Raw genomic sequence first — 22,330 nt, forward strand, 5'->3', positions numbered from 1 at the left:
CACTCTGCTCTGATAATACGCAGCCTTTAACATAAACCGCTCCAAACTGTCCTCAGGAAACGTCTCTGTTAGTCATTTGGAGCTAAATGGAAAAGCAGAGCAACGTTTATTGTGGGTTATATACCACGTATATTAAGTCGGGAAATGAAGTGTTTGCTCCAAATGCGTTAGTGGTTCATTTAGAGCAGCACTAGCAAAACATGAGTCAAGATGGAGCCTCGGAAAAGCAGACAGCCAACTCATTAAAACAGCGTCATGATGACTCCAGAGCTTGAAATGAACCCACAGTGATTTAGAGGAGATAATATTACAGAGAATAAAGAGCAAAGTTCACACACACGACTCATGTTTTCATTTATTCAAACTCCTGTGAAAAAAACGCACATTTGCTGGAAATGAGATGAGAATGTAGCCAGAGGGAACGTGCATGTTGTGGAAGTGTATGAGACATTAATCTTTAATGCAGTGAATGCAGACTGACGGTAAACTGGGAGGTGGTGACGTGACGTGGAGCCCTCTTTGCTGGAGATAACCAAACCTAACTAGTCCTAACTACCACTATGTATTGTGCTTTTCCAACAGATCACACTGGTACGGTCTTGTTTTATGATAATGAGGAAAATAAAGGCCTGGAGCGCGCACACACACACACACACACACACACACGCGCACACACGCACACACACACGCACACACGCACGCACACACGCACGCACACACACACACACACACACACACACACACACACACACACACACAACCAAAGCCTCAATAATGTCATCAAATGAATTTGAATGTAAACTGTAAATCCCATGTATTTGTAGATTAGTTTGGAGATCTTTTTAACCGCATGCATTAGAGTTTCCCATGTGATTCACTGCCTCTTCATTACAGAACACACTTTCATTGGTTCCTCCTTGTTTTCAATTGTGTTTATTTTATTCTCCATTGCATTTATAAAAGCTTTTAGTTCCTAAAATTCTTAATAATTACTCATATTTTGATCTTCAACATGCATCTTGACTTACTCATATTTGCCAAATGTACTTATTATGATGTTTTTAATACTTCTTTAATCTAGCTGTTGTGATTTCTGATCATTATTTTACTTTATTTATTATTTTACTGGCACGTGTCCTGATGTGTGTGTGTGTGTTGTTTATATTATTGTGTTGATTGTCTTGTACAGTATGTGTCAAAAGTTGTTGTTTCACATATTTACATATTGTAATATTGTTTGTTTGTTGAAATGTGAGCTAACTTGTATGATTTGTGTGGTTGAAAAAGGTGATTTCAGAACTCAAATGTCACCATAACACAGTAAATGTGTGTTATGGTGACATTTTAACAAACTATGACTTTTGTTTCATGTCACAGGAGTGTTTAGGATAAATTGTGGGATGCTATAAGCACGGTGATATATTGCAATTCAAAGACAAACTATAATAAAATAATTATGTTATCTGCATATATATTTCTAGTTACACTTTACAATAAGGGTACATTAATTAACATTTCTTAATGCCATTATAAGCATTTACTAACAGTTCATTCATGTTTTAACTAACCATTACTGAAAGCTACTGATTCATATTTTATCCAGGGATGTATGAAACTACAATTAGTGTCAGTAATAACTGTTTTTAAAAAAAAGGACATTAAAAGCTTTAAATAACTGTAAATGTCTTTCTCTAGTTTTCTGTATCTGTAAAGTTGAAATGTGTTTCCCTTAAGTATAAAACCACTAAATAATCATTACTTAAACCCTGCTAAGTATTACTTTACAATGTTTGCTCTTTGTGACTCTGATTTGAAAGTGTAAAATATGCACCCATAAGTATTGTTTAACAGAGCATAAACATTACTTAGCCATAACCAATAGTATCATTTGTTAATATAGTAAGAGACATTAATAAACGTTAACACTGGTTAATAAATGCTTAATTATAGCTCAGCAATTCTTATTTCACTCACATAAGCAGTTATTACTGTGTCAGTACGTTTTTAAACATACATGGATTAATATCATAATTAATATTATTAAACCTCTATTTAAAAATACTAATAAATGCGTATTAGTGCATTCAATAATGTTCATTTGTGTTCTTATTTTTGAAGTATTGCACAGGTTTATTTATCTAGTGAGAAGAGTGACATGGCTGAAATCATATTTCAATGGTGATCACGTCATGAAATGTCACAATATTTAAGTGCATAGATATTTTAAAGGCTATACGGTTAAAGTGAGACGAATTCTATCTAAATCGAAAATAGATAACGATCCAGAGACAGCAGCGACTAGTATATGCTTATTTATTACAATGTCCAGTCCAAAAAAAAGGTAATTAATTGATTATCAGTCATGTGACACGTGCCCAGCTGTGTTAACGTCATATGAGTGACACTTAATTATGTAGATTTTTAATAAAGTATTTGGTTTTATATCCTCTATAGTAAGGAGGGACAAAAATGGACGTGGGGTCGTCACAGCAGCTGGACTCTTGTCCATGAAATGTGTCTCAGGGCGTTTGTGGTTTTGCTGCTGCTGCTGCTGCTGCCGCTGCTGCTGCTGCCGCCGCTACTGCTGCTGCTGCTGCTCCTCAGTCCTGTTACAGTTCACTCTCCCTGCTGTCACGTCGTCACGTGCACCGACAGTCAGTTAACAACCCTCTCCTGACTTGGTTTACAAAGACAACTTTAGCATCTGAGCTGTAAAGAGACTCGGGGAGACTCGCGCGCCTGTGGAGGACTTTTCAGCTGAGACGTGATGTGATGCTGAACATGATCTACGAGGCCCCGCGAGCTGTGGCTCTTATTAAAATATATCGCGTGTATCAATCAAGCGGGTTATCGTGTTCAGGAGCCATTATTGTTAGAAGGATCTGCTGAGGCGCTGTCATCAAAACAGAAAGCCTCAGTCAAGGCTCCTGCAAATGAGGCTGGTTAATGGTGTTCTTTTAAGTGTTTGTTGTTGTTAGGTTTATTGGCCTGTGGACTGTGGATATTACACCCGGATGTACAGTATATACAATTTGGAGACCTTGTAGGAATGGTAACACTGATATTCCAGAACCATTACAGATCCAGAAATGTCCTGTTATATACTGTTTACGTTCAAATATACCATAGGTCTACATCTATTGCTGACATTTAAAATAAAAAGGTATTTACACAAAATGAGAATAGTTTTTATAATCAAGTTTGACAGACTTTGATTTTACAATTTTTATTTTCTCAAAAATATATTGATATTGATGAAAATAAAATAATTCGTCCGATGAAAACGTGAGATAAAATTCGCTATTGTACAGTTTTACCAGTTGCAGAGAAGCATAATTATAGGCCATGCGCGGCGGCGCGAACACAGTTTAAGTCATCTGAGTAAAAAAAACAACAACAAACAAATAAACGATCTGTCAACACGCGGTATGTCCGGTAATATTTGGTAATTAAATCCCATATGTAGAATGTATTATCCCAAATAAAAATATTGGAAACCCTGTCAGATTGCATTGCGTGGTATGTTATTAAGCAGCCACTGCTTAACTGGAGTTGATTTCGTGGAAATAATGTTGCCTTTAATATATAAACAATAATGGAAAACAGCTCGTACATAGGGAAATTAAGATTACCCTTTTTGATCCAAGATTTACACGATAATTGTTGTTGTTGTTGTTGTTGTTGTTGTCATAGGGCGCTGTTTTATTTTATTTTTTTCAAGTAACATGAGTGAATTTTTCATGAAGAAACTCTGCGTTATTCTGCACTCCAACAAGTCTAAAACAATGCCTCACTAATTATACTCTTATGGATATTTTTGTTCCACGAACATCGCTGCGCTTTTTTGCAGACAATATTTCACTTTCAAAAACACACACACACAAACCTCGTGGATGCGCGTACAGTGTAATTAAAAACACCGTCTAAATTTATGATTTCTAAATCCAGGCCCTTAAGTGGAAATAAAGACTCCATGAAGAAAAAAAGGGGAGGAAATTGCTGCCTGGAATTCACATGTCGGTATTTCAAATCAACAGCTCGTCTTGTCTTTGACAGCTTCGACTGTGTTACTTCAAATCTTCACAGCTCATTATTTTTCTTATTAAACGTCCTTTATGTCCGTTCACTGACTTCTTATGAGGGAATAAAAGTTAAGTCTTGTGCTTGAAAAGTAGAGTATAAATGCTCTTTTATTGGACTGTAGGTACTTTTTTATTGGTAGCTCGTAAACCTTAAACGTCATTTGAAATGGTCACAATTATCTCTCAGTAAATTTAGCCAAATCGCATCAGCTGAGAGTTGTGTGTGAAATCCCCCAAAACGTTTTAAAGGGTGCTTTTATTTTCTTTGTCCACTAATGTAATGAGCAGGAACACGTGACGAGGCTATACTCTACACGTATATTACTTCATTTCCACCATTGTTTGAGTCTTAATGAGACCAAATTCCTGTGCGTTAACTCTCACGAAAACTGTTTTCAACTTGAAAAACATGAGCGCGTGTGAAAAAAGAGATAATGAAATGATTTTCTCAGAATATTTTTGTGTGTGTGTGTGTGTGTGTCACTGCTATTCAAGCAAAGAGGGAACGTAAAGAAAATGAAGGCGGTTTGCAGATAATGTCTTCAAGGTTTCTTCTCATTCTCTCTCGCTCTCTCTCTCTGCACCAGTGTCTCCAATTAACGCGATGTCTGGTTGGCAGCCCAATCTTCAGGGCGGAGGCCCTCTGAGAGAGAAAGAAAAGGAAAATTAAAATTCCCACAGGCTGCGGTCTGAGGGGAGGCCATTTTGACTGGAAAAATATCCTGAGCATCTCTTGAGTTGAAAACAAAGTCTGTTTCTGCCCGAAACATGTTGCAAACATGGCCAATGGGGTCAGGGTGGTAATAGTGACGAAGCAGGAAAAAAATCCTTGATGAATTCTGAAACAGAGCAAAATAGTGAAGCTGTACATTTGTTTGTTTTTTTACACAACAGTAACTACAGTTACTCAGTTGGCACCGTTATTCAGTACCTTTACGCACGAATTCATCTATTCCACATGTGCCACATTATGCTTTAATAACGTTTTTACTTCCTAGTCTGGTCCTTACTGGTTCGCTGCCATCCAACTGGAGCTGAAAGTAGGTCTTTCAGGCCGGAAGGACATAGGAATGTAGTGGACACGGACTCCAGGGGGAAGTCGGGCGCTGGATGTTTGGAGTTGTTTTTTTTTCTTTTCTTTTTTTTAGTTTTTTTTGCGTTGCTGCTCCTGAAACGTGTAAAAACCAGCCGCTCTGTCTGTCTCCTCTCCAACTCATCATTTCTCCACAGCAGACCTGAACGCTGCACTACAGCCATCCCCATAAATAAAGACGTTGGCCCCCATAAGCAACGCGTAGTTCACATTTATTTGTCGTAAATAACCGTGTGTGCCATACGCACAGAGCTCAGATTTACAGCCCCGCGCCTCGCGGCAAGCAGCGTCGCGCCTTCCCCAAAGACTCTAAGACTCCGCGTCTGTGATTATTATGAAGAAATATAAACACTTAGAATCCCGGTGACTTTGATTAAGGTCAGCAGGGAAGTGTCTGGACGCACACAGCCACTCCAGTCTAGCCTGCTGCTCTTCATGGTTCCCTTGTATCCAGAGCCAGGTGAGGTGACCTGCCGTTCCGTCGCAGCATCCAGTCCGAACCCCGACACCTCCAGCGGGTCTCCACAGGCCCGTGCGGTGCGCACTCATGGCGGTCTGACCGCTGACTGAGAAGCGCCCTTTACCCGACCGGGGAGTAAAGGCTGCAACAGCCTCACAGTCGCGTTTACGGTCCGCACCACCACAGGCCATATATCAGCCCTATAAAAACCAAAGCAGCCGCCCTCATGTAAGATTTTATTATGGTATTAAAACAGACCCCGACACACACGCACAAAAAGTAGTTGAAGTAGTTTGCGCTCTTAAGACAAGGGGCAGAACCACGCAGGACTCGGATTTAATGGCGCTCGTTAACAAAAAAATGACTCTTAATCTGCCAATAAAACAGTGTCAGGCGCTTGTTCGGAGCATACAAAACCTTCCGAGCGGATTTAGAGAGCGGCTAAATAATTGAACTTGTAGGTGCGAGTGTCACTGTGTGTCTTGTTCTCGGATGGAGAGAATCTTTGCTATTTACACTAATGGTGTTTTAGACAGCGGACCGTGAGTGATTTAAGCTGAAGTTGGACCATGTGAGGAAAATAAGCTGGAAAAAAGCACGCGCGTGTGTTTAGATTGAGTAAATCAATATTAACTAAAAAAAATCGTGCGCTCTGCGTTAAGGGACCGCGCTTGTCTAGACGACGCATACACGCAACGGCTCTGTATAATTGCCAGTTGACAGCAGCCATATAAGATGCACAGGCTCGACGCTGAAGAACTGTCCTTTTTGCATATTGCATATAAACAAGACAATTTATTTAGAGAGGGGGTAATCTATTAAGAGAGAGGAGAGGGAGAAAGGCCAGCGTTGAGGATTGATTTACGCTCCATTGACGCTTTATCGGCCTCGAAGAAAAGGTCCGGCCAATCAGTTTGCGCCTCGCGCACAGCCCCCCTCTTTCGTCCCAACACACACTCACACACACACATGCACGCAAATACACGCGCACACTCATACAACCCCCCTCTCCTCCTCATCTGCACGGTTCGAGACTGAGGGCTGTAGCACTTTGTTTCACTATAGTGAGCAAGTTGTTAGGAAGGAAAGAGGACCAGAGGAGAGAGAAAGAGAGAGACACACAGAGAGAAAGGGATAGAGGAAAAGGGAGGGAGGGGGAGAGCGAGCACAGGACCGAACAGAGGAAGAGAAAAAAGAGAGAGGAAGAGAGGAAAATCTCGTCATGTCTCTCTTCTTGTTCTCTGCTGAGTGAACTCGCGGGCGTTTTTTCGCATGCAGATAATGTCCGAGAATGTCCATTTCTGGGACTTTGAGCAACTATTACGTGGACTCCATCATAAGTCACGAGAGCGATGAACTCTCGACCCCGACTCGCTTTCCCAGCGTCCAGTATTCCGGCTCCAGCGCCGCCGCCGCAGCAGCAGCGGTAGCGGCGGCAGCAGCGGCGGGAGGGAGGCAGCCAGGAGGCGCCGCGCATGCCGAGCATCCTCATCCCGAGTCCTATCCATCATGCAGTTTCCAGCCGAAGCCCCCGGTCTTCTCTCCGACCTGGAGCCCCTTCAGTCCGCACAATGGTGCCAGTGGCCTCCCCACAGTCTACCACCCTTACATCCCAACTCAGCACGTGCCCGCCGCGGACCCTCGGTACTTACGCTCGTGGCTGGACTGCCCTCCGCGAGGCTCCGAGTCTGTCCCGGGACAGGGCCAGACGGGACAGGTTAAGCTCGAGCCGCAGCTCGGGCACCTCGGCGGGGAGATCTCAGCCAAACTGGGCGGACAGCAGCACCAGCACGAGACCACCACCACATACATCCTGGCGTCGACCTCCGCGAGCCATCATCCAACCGCCATCGCGGGAGCACGGTTCGACGAAAATAAGGACATTTGTGAGGGGAGTGAGGACAAAGACGGCATTGATCAAAGTAAGTTATTAAAGCAGGAAATAGCGCGCGAGAGAGCGAGCGTGGAGTGTGAGATTGTAAATGCTTTTAATGCCGCCATAAAACAAGAACAAAGAGCCGGAGAGCCAAAGTGCCCCCACCTTCTGCTCCCTACACTTACAGGGTTTTTGGACCCCGAATCATCCGTGTGTTACCAGCGGGCTTCCGTAAGAACAAACTAAACACAGAGATGCTTCATCACTGTGACCTATATTCTGTGTTAGTTTACTGATGTGGCACACACACAAAGAATCATTATCCTAAAACCAAAATGGACACAAACTTTAGATTCGTGATTTGACAAAAAAACAACTACTCTGGGTCGTTATAGTGTGTGGCATCAACCCCAAGCAAGCACATTATTCCATGCACAATCTGCAGAGAACATATCATTACAGAGAGTTTAAGGACGGGGAAATATTGAGAGCCTTTTGCGTTAAAAGTTGTGGGTGGAGTGGGGGGTTATCTCGCAGCAGGTGCTCCAAGTCACTGAGCAAAACAGAAAATATAAAAAAAGTTAAGAGACTAGAATCATTTCTTCTTCATTCTTTAAATGCCTCAGTCTGAGAGCAGACGGTGTTGCTGAGTTTGGCATCAGGATGCTTCTTATAGTGGGAACATGCGCACTGCCTTATTTGAAGATAGACTGGTGCGTTTATCCTTATGTGCACACACAGACAAACGTTTTCTGTGAGGTGCGTCTTTTTAAAGAATTCACCAAAGAAAACCAGACAACACCAGAACTGTGCACAATGTAACATTTCGGACTTTTGTTATTGTCATTATATAACACCCAATTATCGGGAAAAAAAATCCATTTTCATAAAATACGTGTTTCATCAGTGAGTGACACCGTGATTATATGCACGCTATGCACACACACACATGTTAAGTAAAAGGCTGGATAAAGTTCAACTAATGCACTGAGCAATGCCAAAAAAAGAAAAAGCCCCGCGACCTATATTTGGGTGCAGTCCCATGTCTATAAGAATGACCGATGGAACTCTTATTGTTGTCGCTGTCGTATTTACATCCATGCGCTCTTGCTGCGTCTGCGCTCAAAGCTCCTCGTGCCAACAACAATGTCTCCGGAGCAAAAGTCACACATGCTTCACATTACAAACGAGCTGCAGGACAGTAATGGACAGGCGTTCCTGTAGTGCAGTCCCTCAGTAGCTGAGCATACGTGTATGTGGTGTTGAGCTTGTGGGAGACCAGTCAGACAACAACAACAGAGCCTCACTGTTGTCTGCTTCGCTGTGATATGAATTCCTCGGCCAACAACGTTCCATCATTACGCCTCTCTGTACAAGCGCGGCCACGTGTGCATATATATATGTGTATGTGAGCGCGTGCAATCAGCCCTGTGTCACATTTCTGTCCAAATATTCCTCTGAAGCGACACATTTCTGGAGCAAACATCATCACAACAACAAGGATGAAACAGCTCATTGTCTGCGCCTGCGCCCCCTGTCTCCATTCTCTCCATCCGCGCGCGTGTGAGATCCTCCATAAGTCAGCGTTTTGCTCGGTCCGTCTTCTTCTAAAAATCATAAAGAAAAGGAATGAGACAGTCCATCACCAGCGCGGAGGGTTAGAGGCGCACAGCGAAACACATTGGTTTTCAGTAGAGTAGACAATTCGTGACTCTAATAATAATAATAATAATAATAATAATAATAATAACAATAATAATAATAACAATAATAACAGTACAAATACAAATAAAATGTCCACAGTAGCGTGTGACTGCAGAGAAGACAAGGGTATGACTGTAGCATCGTGTTCTTAAATATAGGCCAATAATGTTTTAAATCATATTATTTTGTGAGGTGATGTTGTCTCCAAATAAATACAACAATAATGACATATTTCTTGCTTTCGTTCTTGTTCTATTTTCATCAATTAACATTTAAAGTTAAAGTGCATAAAACCTTCTTCAATTCATCTGTGGTGGGATATATATTTATAATACTTCACTATTGTTTGTAGATTTACATATAATATTATGGTTTAACGTTTAAAGGTCTGTTTTATCCATCTGCTCACTCTGCAATAATAAAAATCATAATAATAATAATTCACCTGCTATGAAATCGCTGCTATAAAGCCGTCGAGAGTTTGGCCAGAAAACGCAGAACACGGGTTCGAGTCCTTTCAGCCATCACTCGCACTAACAGCAATACTGAATCTATCATGTGTTCGCGCGCGGTTCTGTGGCTCGGTCCGTCATTTCTTTTCCAAAGCTTTATTCCATGTTGTTCCCAGTGAGACGGGGGTGAAGTCATGCGGTCATTATTAAATGTATTCATGTTTTATGTTAAATTTCTCTCCGTTTTGAATTGGCGGATGCATATAAAGGGGTTCTTTCAAACCTCGCTGGATAAATCCGTACTATTTTGCGTGTGCACACGCACGAAAACGCGGGAGAGTAATCACCCGAACCCTCCCTCCTCTGGCCTTTTCAGAAGAAGGAAAAATAAATTGCAAGCACACACATTGATATGCACACTTCATTGCTACACACACACACACACACACACACAGAGTCACCTTATTACACCAACTGAGTGTGCCATCCATCAGACATGGAGGAGAGCTGGTTAAGGGTTAGATGGAGCCCATCAGCCTCCAGCCTGAGTTATTGGACTTTCCACCAGTGACACTGCGTGTGCCAGTCTGACTGTGTGGCATGAAACATGGCCCGTTTAGACACATCCTTCTCTCTGAGCTGTTGCTGTTTTTCCCCCTGCATGTGTTGCACTGGGCTGCTTTGGCAGGTTACTGGGAGCTTTTACTGGAGCCATTTGCTCTATTGTTCGCCTGGCAGCCATTTTGCATGGGTGCAAACATCTATGCAAGCCATATGATTATCGCTTCAGTACAACATGGTCCATGTGGCCTCAGACTGGTAGCTGCTGTAGTTTAATCAAAGCAGCTCACGGCTGAGATTTACACCACCTACTCTGCTCACATTGAAGGGAATGTAGAGATAGACATTTTGCTTGTTACACCTGTTTTTAATTGGCTTTGTGAGACTGTTGCAACATGTTAAAAACCCATGTCAGAAAACTTTAGATTTTTTTGCTTTCGTTTTCATCACATAGGCCTTTGCACAAATGTGTGGCCCATATATTTTTTTCATTATTGTAAAAATTCTCATAAACAGTCCCTTTAAAGGCAGAGTGTGTCGGGTTTAGGAGGTAAACTAATGCTTGAAATGCAATATAATATTAACAATCATGTTTTTATTGGCATATAATGTGTTTTCCTTCAGTCAAATTAAAACTGTCTTTATAGCTACATAAATAGTGGGCTCTCCTCCACAGACTCTGCCTGTTCCTATAGCAGGAGTCTCCTGATGTCTCCTGAAACCCACCATAGATCCACTGACTTTACGAGAGCAGTACTCAGTTGTACTTTCACCACTAAAACCCACACACTGTACATTTACATTTGTGTCATTTTTCTTCAGGATTTGGTTTATTCTGAGTGATTTCACAAGGCACAGCCAGAAGCAGGGGCGTTTCAAGACACATTGGGGACCCCGAACAAAGGGGGCCAGTAGGGCCAAACAAACCCAATCAAGCCAGTGGCAATGAGTCTATAGCAGTGGCAGCTTAGCTAAGCTTAGCAAAATGACACACATTAGATGTAATAGGTGACGTGGGACAATAAAACCCTTCAAGAAACATGTGTTTCATACGTGGACAGAACACAATTTAACAGACAAAAAACGTACTCTCAGTCCTCCTCAGTTATGGGGCGTTCAAAGTGATTGCTGTGTGAACAACATCGGGGGAATCATACTTTTTAAAAAATATCACATCCAGTGAAATCCAGCTCCCAGCTACAGGATCCCTTTGTGTTACTGGTGCTGGGCAGTCATCCAGAGTAAACTACAAGGTTACACTCCAGTCTCTGTGCTGATGCTGATGCTGCTGCTGCTGCTGATGATGATGCTGCTGCTGCTGCTGCTGCCGGGCACAAAGAGAAAGTTATTACCCCTGAAGTTTATTAAGTTACAATGCCAGGTGAACAACCCTCATTAATTGGCGCGTTGCTGTTGGGTGGCTGCGGTGGTGTTGTGGGGGGGGAGGACTGAAAGGCTTGAAGTGGGTGGGTGTGTGTGTGGGGGTGGCGTTGGCGGGAGAATAAAATACGACTCCAGGAAATGTAATAACGTGCCTTTGGGATATATGAGAGGTCAGTTTCTGGGACTATTAGGGTGAAATTGCAAAGGGAAGGAGAAACAGCGAGGGGAAAGAGATTGGGCTGTGATATTAGTCTTGTGGCCATTTTGGTCCCTGTTTCCATGCATTCATCGCCATTGTCTCACACACACACGCACAGGCAAAGACACCTTAGGACAACAACATGCAGTTTACATGTAAATCAATCTCTTCTTCCATGTGTCTGTTCATGTGACATCAAGGAAAGGCCTTCCAGTCAAATGTGTACAATCTGCACCACCAGTACATGCTGTTTCATGCAGATACTTCACATTAAGCCGCACGTATTTCACATTTTGTTGCATTTTCATTGTCAGACGCTGAGAAGATTACCAAAATAATCCGTACTATCCCAGTGACTGGCAACCTTTTGTTGGGGTTACCAAGCACAGTGGTCCACCCTCCAACCTTTCCATGGGACTGTAGGGGAAAATGCAAAACGTGCCATCTTTAAATACCGGGCATTGCGACAGAAAGACCAACAAAGATTGAAGATTGTTTGTGTATAATTTACGCTGTAAATCGATGTTACCCATTTTACAGTTTGTTGTGTTGCTCGTCTTTGTGGAATTTATCGATGGGTACACTGTGTTGTGCTGGTGTGATGTCACGGTGTCATTTATGTAGCTGACTCAGCCTTCACCATCCGGCCCACACACCCTGTGGTGGAAACACAAGCCAGATCTGGTTGTTGTGTTCAAAACCGTAATGTGGAGAGTTAGAAATGAAGCAGCCCAATTTCCACTGACAGTACAGTTTGGTTCAGTTTGCTTAATTTCCGAATTTCCATTGTGAAAAATTAGTGAAAGTTACTATCATAGTTTTTCGCACCCTTCCGTTGGGACAAAAGGGACGGAGCCACACACACTGTCCATTTGTCCACAGAGAATCTAGGGACACAATTAAGATTGTCTGCTTCGAGCGACAAACAGCCTCATGCCTAGAAGAAAGAACACACAATCCTTCATGTGCTCCATTGTTGCCCTTTTGTTTATTTATGGCATTCTACTTCTTCATGGAAGTTACTGACGGGCTACACAGTCTTGCACTGGTGTGACATCACACAGCTATCACATCAGGCCGTCACACGTCACGGTATATACTCTTCTAAACCGTTAGGTGTAAGCGCCGTTTTAGAGTCTTCATCCCATTCCTCAGCTGGTTCATCTCCCTGGGTGACAGCCACGGTCGCATCACAATGTACACAGTAATAAACGGTCGTTGATTAGATTTGTACACCCAGGGGATGCAAAGCACCCATTTTACTGCATGACAAAAGCAGCACAGAGGTCCCCTGCATGCTTCACCCTCCGGCCTCAGCTCACCTCTTCTCCTTACCAGACATTATTTTACTTTGAGATGAAATCGATCGTCTACATGCAGGCCATGTGGGAGGAAATTGATTCCAGAGGGTATTAAGGACGTATTTACCGACGACGGCTGCAGACTAACTCAGCTGGTTGGAACGAATGCGGTGGGGTTTGTTATTTTTCTGTCAGATCCACGTACAGATAGAGGCAGGGGGATGCAGCGTACATCACTGGCAGCCATTTTAGTTGAGTTTCAAACCCTGAACCAGCACAGTCTCAGCATCTCTGTAGGAAATACAATCAAGACTTCTCATTATCAGCGCAAACCAACAACGTTAGCTTTGTTTGAGTGGAGCAGAATTCCAGCATGAATCGATTCACATCCATGAAACATGGTTGACAGTATTCTTGCTTTTGGATATTTTTAAAGAGCAAACCCATAAATCTTTTTAAGTCATGTCGAGTTTCTGTCCCAATCAATCATATTCCATCCTTATAAAACTTTAATATTCTACAACAAGAAAAGTGTTATTGTTTGTTCCCCCTGAACTTTAATGGTGTCATGAAATAATTTAAGCTCGCTCAGGTCAAGGGTTTGTCCTTGCATACATACTGAATTCATATGATGATAATAGTCAGAAAATCAAACATGTCTAAGGTTTGCTCCCCTTCAGAATGACAGTCATAGACACCACTCATTTAAATGTGCACGTCAGTTGATGCAGCCATGCAACGGCTTAGCAAAAGTAAAACCATTTGTTTGTCATCCCCTGAAAACTGCATGTACAATGTTAACATGTTGAATCAAGGGTGATTTTTCACCATTGAACTTGTGGAACTGACTGTTGAGGCTGCACATTTGCATGTACAGTAGCATTTCAATCCAACGGAGAATCTCCTCAAACATAAACTCATAACTGCCCACAGTGCCACACAGAACAGATCTTTGTGCCTAACTAGGAGAAAGGGGACATTGTTATAAATGTCATATGCAGTTGTGTGAGTTGCCTTAGCATTACAGCGAGCACTGCTGTCAAGGCAGTGACATATTGCCAGTGAAATCGAAGACAGACGAGGCCTCCACCCAGCATCAGTGTGGGGGAAAGCCTGGCTCCTTCGGGAGCGACACCAATTCAAATTCCGCTCACATTGCGTCAAAAGGTGCTGGAGCTCAGACTCGTGGGTGATAAGATCTTCTCCTCTGCCATCACAGGCCCGAGGACTGTGGCAAAGATTTAACACCGGAACAGAACTTCTCCAGTATGAGTGTCTGCCCTGCAGAGCTGATCTGCTCCTGGTGGCATCATTCAATCATTCTGTGTCTTTTCTTTTAAAAATGTTCTTATTTATTTTGCGGTCACACTCAGCAAAGATGGTGCGGCCTCTGGTTCTTAAGGTTTTCACAAACTAACTGAGATGTCACTTATTCCAGAATTGACTGTGACGTTAGACTACATGTCTGCTTGGCCTCATCGCCTCAGGAAGACCTCAGAATAAGAAAAACACTGAGTCTTCTTAAATCAAACTTCTTTTTTAAACTGATACATCTTGAGTGGACTCTCCTCCTGGAGTCAGACTTGGATTGTGCAGCAGCCTTGGAATTGCATTGCTGATTGACGTGGTTGTCAGTGATAAAAGACAAAACAAGAAATAACAGCTTTAAAAGAAATCGCATCCAATGGGATCTGATTTGTTTTTCAATTTAAGTCACTTTAACATCTAGATGTGGCCAAAATCAGAATTCCATTTGACGTGCTGTTCACACTGTCATACAAAACGCTGATTGATCGACTGAGTTGTTTCTGTTTAGTTCTCCAAGACCAGTGAGCTGACCTCGACGTTGTATTTGTCTTTTCAGATACGATTTCAAATGACAATCCCTATCAACCAAGAACCGAGTCTTGTTTAATTTTATTTGAATTTATTTTATTTTACAGTCTGTTGAGCCAGTGGGAGAGGCTCTTTGTTGGCTTTGCTGAGCTGTGATTGACTCTGTGAGCCTGACCTAACCACATGGAATGATTTGGTTAAAGGTTTTATTTAGAAGATGTAAAAGTGGAAACCAAGCAGAACCAGCCCTCGCCTCTCACTCTATTTCTGAATGTGTTTTAGATGAATGTGTGTACAAAGAATAAATCTGTAATGGGTTCGGTTTTGCTTTTGTGTTGCACAACTGTAATTAAAAGAAGGCAGCACTTGCAGGTAAATAGCATCAAAAAATGGGCAAAGGTCTGCTTTCGATTATCACTATTAGGGTGGGGTTGTCCTGTAAAGGGCCTGAGGATCACAGCAAGCTGCCTCATAGCTGAGATGCCTATTGCTTTGCAGAGGGTAAACTCAGACAGCTCCCAGCTCTTAAACCAGACCCATGAGTTCCAAACATGAAGTCTGTGCTAATTACATTGGTCTGAAGGCTGTACAAGAGGGGTGGGGTAGAAGTGGTGGTTGTTTGTGTGTATGTGTGTTTGGGGGGGTTGGTGGGGTTTGGGAGACAGGAAAAAGTAATTTTGTCTCATCTGAAAAGACAAAAAGGAGAAGAACACCCAGTGTGATAAATACATTTGTTACAGCTGGAGCCTGCGATGGTAAAAAATTGAGTTGGGTATCAATACTTCTTTCATAACCTCGTGTTAATAGATGCCGCGCTTATTTATGAGTCGGTTCATGTGTCCGTGTGTGTGTGCGCGCTCAGAAGACAGACCTTAAGACTCAAAATCACAATGAATCACAGTGAATGCGCGCGCAATGAAGGGCGAAGGATGAGCAGAAGAAGTATTTTCTTCCTCTAACCCCGGCGGGGCCGTAAATTTCCCTGACGCTTATTAATTTAGGAGCAATCAGAAGTGATGCAGTGACAGTGTGTGTGTGTGTGTGTGTGTGTGCGTGCAGAGCTGCGATGTGATTATCATTCTCACGCAAACAAACAAAAAAGAAGGCAAGCGAAGACCTCGGTGTCTGTTTTATTTATTTATTTTCTAAATGTGCTTTATTATCTTTCCTGCTATTATCTCGTCAGCCGATGGTGGCAGCGTGCTCTCGTTTCACTCTGAAGGTCACCTTCAAACTGATTGCATGTCGTGACATCTGACTCCCGCTGAATTACTGCTTTAGTTTTAATTATTGAAACGAAAATGCGTATTGTGCATTTTCCCCTAGACATTTTTTTTTTCCATTTTAAAATACATTTGTTCAGTGTCTTGGGAGAGACCGTCTGTCTTTCACGTGGTGTCCATTTGTGTCAGCGTGGCCCCGCTGACACCATAAACCTACTTTACGCACCGAAGTGTCAATTGCAGAGTCAAGACGTTTTAATGGTTCTGCAACTGTTACGCACGGGGTTGTCTTTTACGCAAATGTATCCCTGTTCTATAATTGATGTTTTATTTTTTGCCTTCTCGCTCTCCCTTCAGATGACCCCTCGGCCAACTGGCTCCACGCGCGCTCCTCCAGGAAGAAGCGATGCCCGTACACCAAATACCAGACGCTCGAGTTGGAGAAGGAGTTCCTGTTCAACATGTACCTCACGCGGGACCGGCGGCACGAGGTGGCGCGCGCTCTGAACCTGACGGAACGACAAGTGAAGATCTGGTTCCAGAATCGGAGGATGAAAATGAAGAAACAGAGCAAGGAGCAGCCCAAGGACTAAAAACTGACCTCTCTTTACGTACGCTCGTACGGTGTCACCGACACCAAATCCCCCCCTTCCTCTTTGTAATGTCCACACAACACAAAATGGCCTTCAAGACGACTGTAAACATAACCGCTGTTTCTAATTTCACCTAACCCAGAGTCACTATACCATGTGAGCTTCAGTCCAAACTCTAAAAACTGGTCAATTGCTTTATTGATCCCCCAATTAAAGGCACCCACGCCATGTGACGATGTAAGGAGGCTGTGGAACTGTAGAATCCTCTGCGTCAGTGCGCACAGACCACCTTCTCCTCCTCCTCCTCCTCCACTTCCTTCTCATGGACCAGTTCCCTGTCAAATGGCTTCGACTCCACATGAAACTGTTTGAGTGACTTCAGCGTCCTGCATATTCATCTAATTACAGTATGCTATGAATTAGGCTTTGATAATTGGCCAAGGAAGCCGCAAACCGCCTATAGTGACGCTAAAACAGTCAGGGCCGGGGGTGGGTTTTTTAAGGGTGGGGTAGCACATGCAGAGAGAGTCTTTTTCCCTTTCTTTCTTTCTTTCTTTCTTATTAGTTATTTATTGTCACGTCGCGCGCAAAGGTGCTGAAACCGAGTTTCACATGACCATTAATAAGCAGAGGGGAGGGGCTGGACCAACACACTATCATTCCCCTTCTTGTTTCCCTCATTGATGGTCGCATTTGATTAGAAAGCCGCTCGGTGGTCGGTGATGATACAGCCGCCGTTTGTTTCCTGTTTGTCGGTTTAAGTAATGAACAGATACCGGAGAGGAGGAGGATGAGTTGGAAGGCTGGACGTCGCCATGTTTAACCCGACTCAGCAACCGTGGGATGAGATTAGTCTTTTGTCGATATTGTAAATCCCGACACTTCAGCTGCGTCTCCGGATGCTTTATGTGCTGCTGGAGCGGCGGCGGCTCATCCGCGACTTGTATCGGCTATCGATAATCGTCCTTCCCGCGTCGCCTCATCAGCCTCGAACCACTGAGAGGAGGCACAAGTCTACAGATTTTTTTTATTTCAACCCGGACTCATTGCTTTCACAATTTGGCCTGTAAAGCCTCAGTTTTTTTGTGATTTATTGAAGTGAGCGTTGCCTTGACCAGCCGCAGAACGCAGCTCAGAATACACGAAAAACAACAGATAAACATTGACTTGCTTCATCTCAAACTGCCTGACCCTGCGCGCTTTGGTGTCACACCGGCTCCTTCTTTTTAGGTTTTACCCTATAAAGTTATTCTATACCTTTTGATTTTTCAAATGGTTGCGCAACATGCCAGTGTAGCACATGAAATATTGCAAAAAAAAAAAAAAAAAGCTAATCTGGCACCATCTCCCAGTCTCCACTCATACACTTTAAGAAAGAATCAGCTCTATTTTTATACATACAGTAACTATATTGTGTATTATCTGCTATGCAAGGCAGTCTCTCTCCCTCTCTCTCTCTCTCTCTCTCTCTCTCTCCCTCTCTCTCATTTCAGGAAGTACATATAGCCCAGAGCCACAACAGTTTCTGAATGCAACTGGGACTGAAGATATGAAATGTGCTCACATGTTTAGGGTTTATTATTAGATGTTATTTTTTTGTTCCTGTACGGAGGTTTTACTTCTGCATAAAATAAATAATTAATGAATAAAACGGACAAAGCAGCTGCGCACAACATGTAACTTTGGGTCTGTGCATCTGTGTCTTCATGTAATAAGCTCGGAGGATTATTATCTGGTGAGGAGTTTGTGCAGTTCCACTGATGCCAGTGCGCGCGCGCGTGTGTGTGTGTGAGAGAGAGAGTACATGTTAGAAGGCCGAGCGATTGCCGTGGCCTTATTTGAAGTGTCTGCGCAGTTAAATGGCGTCCGATGGCAGTTTTATGGTCGGATCATAAACAACACATTGGCTTTATGGCGTTTACAGCGTTTATAACGAATATTGAGTGTGTGTGTGCGCGCGCGCGCAAGCAACATTTACAAGTAAAACTAAATTATACACACACACACATACACTCACACACACACTCACTCACACACTTTTGTACAGCAATGCTAGTGAGGACACTCATAGACATATTGCATTCCATTATAGACTAACAATTAATTGCATAACTCCAATCCATAATCTAATCCTCCAATCTATAATCCTCTTTTCAAGGATCAGGACTCAGGAAAAAAAAAAAAAAACGAAAAAAAAAAACATAATTCTAAATAGAGCATAGGAAATTAGCACAATTAATATGGTTTGAAACCACTCAAGACAATAGAAAAAATAAAATAAAATAAAATGTAGAAAAAGAAAAGATTAAACACATGAACCTATTTTTAATTTTAACAACAAAACTAGCTCTTATCCCACAAACAGCCCTATATGACAGTCCTCACACACACACACACACACTGAGCGGCATCAAATCCTCTCTCTAGGAGTAAAAATGTTTACATAGGTCTCGCATGCCTCAAAGTCTCGCGTCATTTTGCGACGTTATTATTTCATGGTTTAGATCTATGTGTGTTAAAGGTGTCGGAGGGGAAGGTTAATGGAACATAAAGAAAAGAAAAAAAAGATTAAGTAGAAGTTTTGGGTAGGAAACATTCCTAATTTATGTTTATGTATATAATGTTAGTAACCTCGTCTGTCTTTCTTATTGGAATGAGTTCAAATATGTTTTCTTTTTGGGACAAGGCATCTTACTGTATAAATATACATCATGTTCCTTTTTTAATGTTCCTCGTTATGTTACTTAGGTTCTGATTGTGTTTCCATGTTGTCGTTGTTGTTGTTGTTGTTGTTGTTGTTGTTGTGCCGACTGTCTGAATGATGGTCAGTCTGATGAGCTCCTCCTGTCTGAACAGTGGACACTAACTTTGGCTTTGAGCCCAAGACGAAGCAATGCTTCCATTTTTAAATTATGATTATTCTAATTTCTTTAGCTGTTATTCCCTGTTTAGTTTTCTGTCTCATAGATTTGTTTCTAGATTTGTTATGGCCTCAACTCCTTGAGTTGTTTTTTTTTTCGTCCCTTCTTGTTTTCATGAGACAAATCTAAGCCATGTGGCCACAGTAGAGGCTTTATTATTGACGAGCAGGAGAGCTCCACTCACTCTGATCCCCTCTTCCACGTGAGATGACCCCACGTCCCTGATTCGTGTACGTTTCCTCCTCTCTCTCTTTTCTTCTGTGTTCTTTCTGTGTCTCTTTGTTTCCTCGTGCAATGGCACTGCTGATGCTGGATTCCTATTAAAGAGCTGACTTTACAGTAACCATCCAATGTCTTGTCATTGCTTATTAAAAGGAATGGGGGGTGATGGTGGTGGTGTGTGTGTGTGGGGGGGGGGGGGGTGTTATGAGAGAACATGCAGCTTCCTGTATCTGTTGGTCTGTGTGGTGTCAGTGTGGCTGGAACGAGAAGAGAAGAAGTTGCAGAGACAGCAGCTCAGCTTTCTTCTTGTCAGATTCCTCCAGAATGTGTTTTTTTTCTTTTTTCTTTTTTGGTTTCTGGTATAGGAGGCAGGGGGAGGGGGGAGGAAGAGGAAGAGGAGGCTGGGAGTGGAAGAAGCGGGACTAGCCAGCAGCATGTGTTTAAAATATGCGTCTCTCTCCAGTTGTACACTGATGCTTAAAGGAGGAGGAGGAGGGGGCGTCTGTTTGGCTGCAACACCAAAAGACTGTCATAAAGCCCTAAACAGCCCCCCCACCCCCACCCCCACCCCCAACACACACACACACACACACACACACACACACATAGATGATGAGTGCATTCATTAAAGGCGTCGTCATCCATCCATTAGGAGCTCGTGAAGCCCGCAGAGGATCCTGTGTTTGTGTCTCTGCACCAAATGACTCAGATATAGACGCTGAGTCTACTTCCTCCCACCAGGCCTCTCTCTCACATGATGATGATGATGACGATGATGGAGACATCTTCAATAATAATATTAATATAGTTATAATGAAGTTGTACCAAGCAGTAAAAGTGAACCACACACACAGACAGTTTTTTTTTATTTCAATTGCTGTCTGTGCAAAACAAGACTCTCAAGCTGCAGAAAGCAGTGGACTCAGTGTCTGCAGGCTGCAGGGCTGCAGCTACAATTGTTGAGGTCATGTGTCTAAATTCCTCAAGGTGCCCCCCCCCCCAACAAACACACACCTCCACTTCCTCCTCACACACCATCTCACCACACCCTTTTTAATTAAGTTAATTTAACAAGACATATACTGTGTATAGCAGCATTATTTGAAATTTGTCTTAAGGCTTGTCCAACTTTTGATTATCTAAAACGTTTTATACCAAGTATCACCTGAGAAAATGTAGAGCTCTCGAAGTGACAGCATTATCGCCAACTTACAAAATACAGTGGCGTAAATAAGTTGAGCAAAATCAGCTACAGGCCTTTGACAGGAGGCAGATTAATTCATCATCCTCCTCTTCCTCACATATACTTCACACACTGGTAAAGTGACATTAGATTAGGCACCTTGGAGTCAATCAATAAGTTATTTCATCCATAAAATACCAGGGAATTATGTAAAATTTGATGAAGTTCTCAGATGTTTTCTCTACAACCAATGATATTCAAATTGTTCTTATGAAAAGGAGCAAATAAAACTCAAGATGTTCATGTTTTTAGAACAGATTTAAGACACAATAAAATCACAGAAATGTTTTTTTTTTCATTCTTTCATTCAAAAACTTTGTATGTGTTGTATGTAAAATAAAATTGTTTGTGACTTAATAATTGCTGTCTCAAGAGCTAGCATGTGTTTTACATACATCATCTTTTTTTACTGAACATGTGACCCTGTGAGTGTATATATATATATATATATAGATATAGATATAGATACATATATACGTATATATATATATATATATATACAAATATGTCTATGTATATATACACACATAGACATATATATATATATATATATATATATATATACATATACAGCTCTGGGCCCAAGTTGCAGGACCCCCGATAAATGTTGCCATATCAGCGCAGCTCAGCTCCAGTTAAAAATCGAGCCTCGTCAGCAGCAGCAGCAGGAGTGCAGCGGTACAAGCTGGATTAATAGGTGCTGTAGCAGTGGCACCAGCATCTGTCTCTGTAACACTTAGCTTTAACATCCCTGTTAAGAATTCATTAGCGGGCCACGCACAAATAGCTGATAACACACTATATGGAATAGCTGTAAAACAAACGTGTGTACTCGTGGTTATTATCTGTGATCAGTTCATAAACAGTTACTGATACGTCAATGCAAAATTATACTGGACTACACATGTCACAGTGTCTATACATGCATAAAATAATCCACCTAAAATGAATTGTAGCGTGCTGTGAAACACTTGTGTACTTGATACACATAGACACACATGCACAGCTACTCTTGTTGAGACTTTGCTCTGACCTCCATTCATCTGGTCAGCATAACCCTTACCTTCACCATAACCACCATTCACATATGACCTCTGACCTTAACTAGTTTCTCAGAGAAGAGGTTCTGCCTCACCGGGATCAGGTTTTGGTCAGGTTTTTCACTACATGGTCAGTGTTTA

General features: G+C 42.3%; 1 protein-coding gene and 1 long non-coding RNA gene across 3 annotated transcripts; one reads left to right on the forward strand and one right to left on the reverse strand.

Moving 5' to 3' along the window:
* Positions 1–2,299: 2,299 nt before the first annotated feature.
* On the reverse strand, positions 2,300–7,377 carry LOC131475441 (uncharacterized). 2 transcript variants are annotated; one of them, XR_009242506.1, is made up of 2 exons: positions 7,288–7,377; positions 2,300–4,921 (listed from the first exon to the last, which is right to left on the reverse strand). It is a non-coding gene; the product is annotated as an uncharacterized LOC131475441 (long non-coding RNA). The 2 variants fall into 2 exon arrangements; XR_009242507.1 differs by lacking the exon at positions 7,288–7,377 and adding an exon at positions 5,014–5,217.
* On the forward strand, positions 5,924–20,028 carry hoxb9a (homeobox B9a). The gene is made up of 2 exons (XM_058653564.1): positions 5,924–7,557; positions 16,528–20,028. The coding sequence occupies exons 1-2, from the start codon at positions 6,927–6,929 to the stop codon at positions 16,761–16,763; spliced, it is 867 nt and encodes a 288-aa protein (XP_058509547.1). The 5' UTR covers positions 5,924–6,926; the 3' UTR covers positions 16,764–20,028.
* Positions 20,029–22,330: the final 2,302 nt, after the last annotated feature.

Source organism: Solea solea, chromosome 16 (assembly GCF_958295425.1).
Source record: "Solea solea chromosome 16, fSolSol10.1, whole genome shotgun sequence".
In the NCBI taxonomy this organism is placed as follows: domain Eukaryota; kingdom Metazoa; phylum Chordata; class Actinopteri; order Pleuronectiformes; family Soleidae; genus Solea; species Solea solea.